Raw genomic sequence first — 6962 nt, 5'->3', positions numbered from 1 at the left:
TTTCTTTTTATCTTATTGTATTTTATTTTGTTGTGTTTCACTAGAAGCCTGTCATTTTCTAACAAGAAACAAGAAGGGAATGAATCTGGATGGGAGGGAAGGTGAGGAAGAACTGAGAGGAGTAGAGAAAGCAGTAACCATAATCAGGATATATTGTATGAGAAATAAATCTACTTCCAATAAAGTGCAAAAAGAAAACAAAGAGAAAAGAAAAAACGGGGAAGGAAGAAAGGAAAGAAGGAAAGAAGGGGAAGGGAAGAGAAGGGAAAAGGGGAGAGGGGAGGGAAGGGGAGGAGAAGGGAGGGGAGAGGAAGGGAGGAAAAGGGAGGGGAGGGCAAAGGAGAGGAGAGGAGAGGAGAGGAGAGGAGAGGAGAGGAGAGGAGAGGAGAGAAGAGAGAAAAAGTCCAGTTGAGTTCTTCTGTTTCTAAATCTCTGCCAATAGCCTAACACACTAGAGAATCTGTGTCTGAATTCTATCACTCAATGCTACATTTGCAAAACTCACACATGTATAGGATGCTATGTCTCTATCCCATAAACATTATGAACTTTGCCTGTCTTATTCCTGATGGGCATTTGAGTGCATTTTATAGGGCTTGAGATTAAATATATTAGGGTCTTAAACATACTAGGCATATGAGCTTAGTCCCCAATTCTTCCATGAAAACACTTGTGCAAGTCTGATAAGCAACTGTATCTTGTGTTTTTAGGTCTCCAGTTCTAAGCAGAATTGCTGCACAATTTGGTAGTTGTATTATATTTATTTATATTTCATTGACAAGCACTGACTGAGATCACCTTCTTGTATGTTTGCTGGCCACTCACATATACCATTTTATATTGAATTATATGTCACTTTTAATGATTTGTGAAAGATCTTTATATATTAATTTTATGCCCTGTGATTGATAATTTTGCTGGGTATAGTAGTCTGGGCTGGCATCTGTGTGATCTTTAAGAGTTTGCAGAACATCCAATATGAGCTCAATTTGGGATATATGTAGCTACAACACAGTCACACTTAAAAAACAGAATAACTTTAGGAACTAACATATGTTCTTAAATATATACAAGTAAAATTCAAGTATGCATTAAAGTCAAAATGTTCTTCCACACTGTTCAGGCAATATAAAGCCAAATAATCAACAATAAGCACTATACTTTCTCCTTGACACTTCTCATGATTATGACCCTTGTGATTATTATTACAGAAGAGGAAGAGAGGGCACAAAGAGAAAAGGTGGCTTCTCTGGGGATAACACTGAATCTGGAATTGAACCTAGAAATCTCTGTGACCCTCATTCCTTCCAAAACTCCCTCCTTCCACTACACAGCCTTTGGTTTAGAGGGCCACTGATATCACAATATGCTTCTAACACTTGCTGTCCTTGGCCATGCCTTTCTGGGACTCCAGCCAGCACTGGGACACATGGAGCAAAGAACTTCAGCACTTGTGGATCTTGATCTCTGTGTATACAGACTTCATGGCCTCCGTGTTCTGAGGCTTCGGGGGCATCGGGCCTTGGAAGGAGAGGGAGGCATAGTGGAGTTCAGGCTCATTCGTTTGGGTGTCTGGGACTGTGGCAAGGGGTGGCTGTTCTTTCTGGGTCTGTGACCCTGATTCATTCAGATGACTCTGGAACCAGATTAGAGAAGGGAATCAGTCAGGCCTTTGCAGAGGGCAGCAAAAATTACCAAAGCAGCTTGGGGCTTAGGTGTGCACTTGTTCATTTACCTGTTTCACGTATATTTCCTGAGTGCTTCCACTCCATGCTTCCACTCATCCACCTTACTTACTGATGTGTGAACATGAATATGAATATGTGCCCAGCCTCCTCCTCTACATTCCCCCAGTATGTGGCTCTGTGCACATATGTCGTATACACAGTGCTTGTGACCAAATTCAGGACCTTGGAGATAGTAGGCAAAGACTCTAACGGTATGTGGCATCCCAACCCCAGATAACATTAACCTTATAGCGTCTCACCAAGTCTTCACAATCTCCGCCTTTCCCATTTTATGGATATGAGCATAATCTAATTCAGGTTAAGTAACTCACAAATGACAGCACCAGACTCAAAAATAAATGAAGGTGAATGAAGCCAGATGTGTCATGCCAGCAATCCCATCACTTGGGAGGCCTTAGAAGGAAGATTATGTCTGGAGCAAGCTCTAGCTTCCTAGTGAGTTCCAGAACAGCTGGGCTATACAGAGACCCTATCTCCAAAGACTTACATAAGTAAAATTTCAAAAATAAAATCAAAACCTCATCTAATTGTAATCTGATGGGCAGAAGCAGGGAGCTACAGTGAGCTCTTAAGAAGCCTAGATAAAACCCACCCCTACCCTAGTGGATCTCAGGAAACAAGAGGATAGGGGGAATAAGTCTGTGTCAGCAAGAAGCAGGTGATAGTCTGTCTGTTAGACGTGGGATATTTTAACTGATGCATGGAAGATGATGAAGGCTTCACTCAAGGACAGATCATGAATCACATGCCCAGGGAGTTTGGACTCCATTCTGGAGGTCTCGAGATTGAATATGGTGCTAGCCACATGTGGCACACGTCATGTGAGGTAGTCTCAGGGAAGATGAACTGTTGAGAACAAAGTACCACTGGATCTAAAAGTCAAAGTACCCCAAAGTGAGAAGAATGTGAACATATCATTAATAAACTTTACATTTGGTTATTGATAACAAATTAAAAACACTTGGATGTGTTGTGTGGAATGAAATTTGTATTATTAATTTCTGCTTTTTAATGTGACTAATGAAGATTTTATGTTATACATGTGGCCGGCTTTTCTGTTAAATCTTAAAATTCAGTGTCTAAGTAGCCCAGACTGTCCTGGACACACCCCCTCCCCCAGCCTCCCATGTAGCCCAAGGACCTCAAACTTTACATTTTCCTTCCTCATGCTTCTCAAGTTCCCAGAATATAGGCATGTGCCACCAAGTCCAACATCCTGTTGTCTCTGTCTTTCTCTATGTGTGTCTCTTTCTGTGTTTCTATATCTCTGTATGTTTGTCTCCCTTCTTCCCTGAATTCTCCTTCTCTCTTTCCCTACTGAGGATGGAGCCCGGTTGTCACACATGCTAGAAAATTAGTCAACAATAGAGCTACATCTCGCATGCCTCACTGTTAACTTCCAGCAAGCACTACAGCTCTGAGCCACACCCCATTCCTTGGGAATCTAACCAAGTATCCTACCCCTGGGCCACAATCCCATAGAGTCTATGCAGACATTCTACTTCTAAGCTACATCCCTGTTTCTCACTACACAAGGCAAGTGCTCTAGTGCTGAGCCACACTTGAGCTCTCTTTTCAAATTTGAGTTTATAAGGAGCTCATAAGTCACCCTGGCAGATGGTCAACACTCTTCATCCTCCTGCCTCAGCCTCCTGAGTGCTGAGACTATAGGTCTGTCCTACCATACCCAGCCTGACATTCTATTTCTGTTAGACAACACATATTTGGACTGTAAAGACTCAATAGCTGTGTTTAGAATTCCTTTATGAAAGTTTACTCTGGGCTGATGAGAACAGTGCTGAGGCCAAGGGAAAGACCGTGAAGGCTTGGCAGGAGGTAGCTACATTGGGAAGAGCTTTGCTAACAGAAACAATGGGTAGGCCTGGGCAAATATCTGTAGCAGAAGATAGAGGTGGGGGCAAATGTCAGGTCCCCAGTCTGTGGCTGTGGGAGGAAAGCTGGATAGTCGAGAGACATTTGAGAAAACAGAAGCTCAGTTTTGATGTGCTGGACAGTCTGAGTACCTGGAGTGGGTATCCCAATGCAGTGTTGGACGAAGTTGTGCTTGCACTATTTATGGTGGAGGCAGGGTTCTTGGCAAGATGGTTGCCTTTCGTGCCTGCTACTTTCAGGGCTGATTTCTTCCTGAGGACCTTCACTCTGAAGAAAAAGATGAGGGGTTTTTTGTTTGTTTGTTTGTTTGTTTGTTGTTGTTTTTTTTTGGTTTTTTGTTTTTGTTTTTGTTTTTTTCAGCTCAGCTAGATGGAATTTGGGACCAGTGAAGACCAAGTACAGGGGCCAGAGATAGAACTACTCTGTGTATTAAAGACCCTCAGTGGATGGGGATCTATATGATTTGAACAGACTGTATCTACACCTGACCAGGTTAGCAGAAGGTTTCTGCTAGTAGCTCATCATCCCACTGGGCTGAGTTTTAGGAATCCTTTAACCAATCAACAGTCATTAGAAGAAGCCTTCACCAAATGAGACTCACGTGAAGAAGATGAGGCAGAGGCAGACAGCAAGCAAAGCCGTAAGACCAGCTCCCCAGATGGCCCCCAGGACCGTTCCTCTACTGGTTTCTGATTTGCCTGCTAACAAGAGAGACCTGGGGTGATGAAAAGTCTTCCTCCCAGGAAGGCATCTTAGCGTCCAACCTTTTTCTAATCCATTCCTGTGAGAATGTCCACTCCCACTTTGGCCTAGGTCCTTTCCTTCCTATCTTTGTATGTGACTACAGCCTCCTGCACCCAACCTCCCTACCAAGCTAACAGATAGGAAACCACAAACACTAGTCCCATTTTGCTCACTCCCCATGTCATGGTGGAATCTAGATGGAAAGCATTCCTTTCTCCACACCTTACCCTGTGAGACCTTTGGGCCTGGCACCAGCAAGATAGTGGCTCTCTGAACTCCATTGTCACTCCAAGCTTCACAGCTGAGTCTGCGGTTAGAGCTGAATTCCATGCTGAGGCTCAGGGAGCTGTTGGCCCACTGTCCTGTGGAGCTGGACTTAACCGTGAAGGAGCCATTGCTGCTGTTCCCCTCCAGTACCCCCTCCCCCAGCTGCCAGCGCAGAGAAGGGGCAGGCCAGGCTCTGGAGGAGCAGCTGCAGTGCAGACCCGGACCCTCAAAGGAGCAGGAGGGTCCCAGCAGCTGTAGAAGGCCTGGGGAGTGAAACACAAGGAGAGGGATCAGTGGGGATTTCCCAGGCTGTGATCACAATGCCCCCACCCCCAACCCCCATCATTTCCCAACTCACTCCTTATGCTGAGGCTCACAGAGGCTGTCTGAGTACCCTGACTGTTCTGAGCTTGGCAGGTGTATTTTCCCTGGTCCTCCAACTCCACCCGTGGCAGTTGCAGTTCCGCGGGGGTAGAGAGCTGGAAGGGCTTTTGGGTCGGGCTCTCCCATCTCAGCACGGCAGGGGGGTTGCTGTCAGCCATACAGACCATGCGCAGGGACTCACCCTCTTGGATCTGCAGAGATGCTCCACTATGCAGGACTTTAGTTTCTGAGGAGGCAGACAGAAGCTTAGTTGCAGAGGGCATTCTGCCTTTCTCCTCCTTTTACTACATTTACATTTTCTCCTTTTACTCTCTCTCTCTCTCTCTCTCTCTCTCTCTCTCTCTCTCTCTCTCTCTCTTTTTCTCATTCTGCTGACTGATGGCCTCACACCATAAAGACTGAAGACAGACAATAGCTCTTAGCAGTGTGAAGCTTATCAGAACCTACTTGGGTCCCACTCTTCCCTCCTAGGCATCTGTCAAGTCAGATGCCCTACTTGTCCTTGTCTCTCAAGAACATCTCACTAAGGCCTGACTAATTCAGCTGCATCCCAGGAGCTCACAGACCTGGGGACAGGTGCCCAAAGCAGATACCGGCACAGTGATGGGTTTCATGGTGGAGCTATCCTAAAAGCCCAGGGAGATTCCAGGAGGAGGAGTGCTGATAGGGGCATGAAGAACAGTGAAGCTGACCAGAGGCAATGCTACAGTGTTCTGTCCACAGTGAGGCAACATCACCCAACGATAGCCAAAGGATCCTGAAATGTCCCTCCACCTGGCAAACAGCTGCCTCCTTAACAGAAATCTCTCTTTAGATGACTTTGGAAATTGTCACAGACCAATAAATACAATTTATTGTTATTATCTTTTCTTTCTTTTTTTGAGAGAAAGGGTCTTGAATATTTCAGGCAGTTTCCGACTCACTATGTAGGTGAGGGTGACTTCTGAACCTCTCAAGTTCTCTCTCAAAACCTCTCAGTGTTGGGATTTCAGGAGTGTGATTGCCATGCTTGGTTTATACAATGCTGGCGATTCAGCCCTAGGCTTCTTGCATGCTAGGATAATACTCTACGAACTGAGCCACATCCATAGACTATAAACAGCCTAAACACCATAAGAGAGACTCAGTTTCTTGAGCGGATGATCATGTGAATGAAAAATACAGCGACTTCACACATGACATCAGGAGGGTGGGTCTGTTTGTTAAGGAAAGATATTGCTCCTGGAAATGTGAATAAGACAAAGTCCACGCTGTGCAGTTTGGCAGTTATGTATGGGAAATACAAATGATCCTCTGTTCTGGAATTTTCTTCCTTAGGAAAGAATTTTGTAGACATGTTCAAAAATGTAGAAAATTTTCATGTAAGTCATTTATTGAATAAAAGACAAGGACTGCCAGTGTTCTGTCAAGAGATGAGTGGGTAAATGTGTTACCATAACACTAGAAAACCATGGTGTCAGTCATATGTGTGAAGGAGGAAATCTCCAAGAAAACTAAGTTTAAGGAGGGAAAAATTAATTCAGTCCCTTGCCATTGACCGATACATGTATTGGGTCGGTGTGAGTTTGATTGTGGAGGAACCACAAGCATAAGTAAGAATTAGGTTTATAGGAGGAAACAAGAGGTGAGACTCGACAAAGTTTGGAGCTGAGACGAAAGGATGGACCATCTAGAGACTGCCATATCTGGAGATCCATCCCATAATCAGCCTCCAAACGCTGACACCATTGCATACACTAGCAAGATTTTGCTGAAAGGACCCAAATATAGCTGTCTCTTGTGAGATTATGCCAGGGCCTAGCAAACACAGAAGTGGATGCATTTAGCTATTGATCACAGGGCCCCCAATGGAGGAGCTAGAGAAAGTATCCAAGGAGCTAAAGGGATCTGCAACCCTATAGGTGGAACAACAATATGAACTAACCA

The 6962-nt window shown here is 44.7% G+C and overlaps 1 protein-coding gene across 4 annotated transcripts in view; it reads right to left on the bottom strand.

The window, feature by feature from the left end:
- Positions 1-665: 665 nt before the first annotated feature.
- LOC110298324 (sialic acid-binding Ig-like lectin 5) overlaps positions 666-6962 on the bottom strand; it is an 8667-nt gene continuing 2370 nt past the window's right edge. For 2 of the 4 annotated variants that reach the window (XM_021167498.1, XM_029479109.1), the window contains 5 exons: positions 5011-5262; positions 4613-4915; positions 4243-4342; positions 3773-3908; positions 747-1636 (listed from right to left, as the gene is read on the bottom strand). In XM_021167498.1, coding sequence (XP_021023157.1) covers positions 1445-1636; positions 3773-3908; positions 4243-4342; positions 4613-4915; positions 5011-5262 — 983 coding nt within the window. In that variant the 3' untranslated portion in view covers positions 747-1444. Of the gene's footprint in view, positions 1637-3772; positions 3909-4242; positions 4343-4612; positions 4916-5010; positions 5263-6962 lie in introns of all 4 variants that reach the window. The other 2 variants (XM_029479111.1, XM_029479110.1) reach the window with 2 other exon arrangements.

Source organism: Mus caroli, chromosome 7, assembly GCF_900094665.2.
Source record: "Mus caroli chromosome 7, CAROLI_EIJ_v1.1, whole genome shotgun sequence".
NCBI lineage: Eukaryota > Metazoa > Chordata > Mammalia > Rodentia > Muridae > Mus > Mus caroli.
Note: the sequence above shows the minus strand (reverse complement) of the source record. Positions and strands in the feature narration are given on the sequence as shown.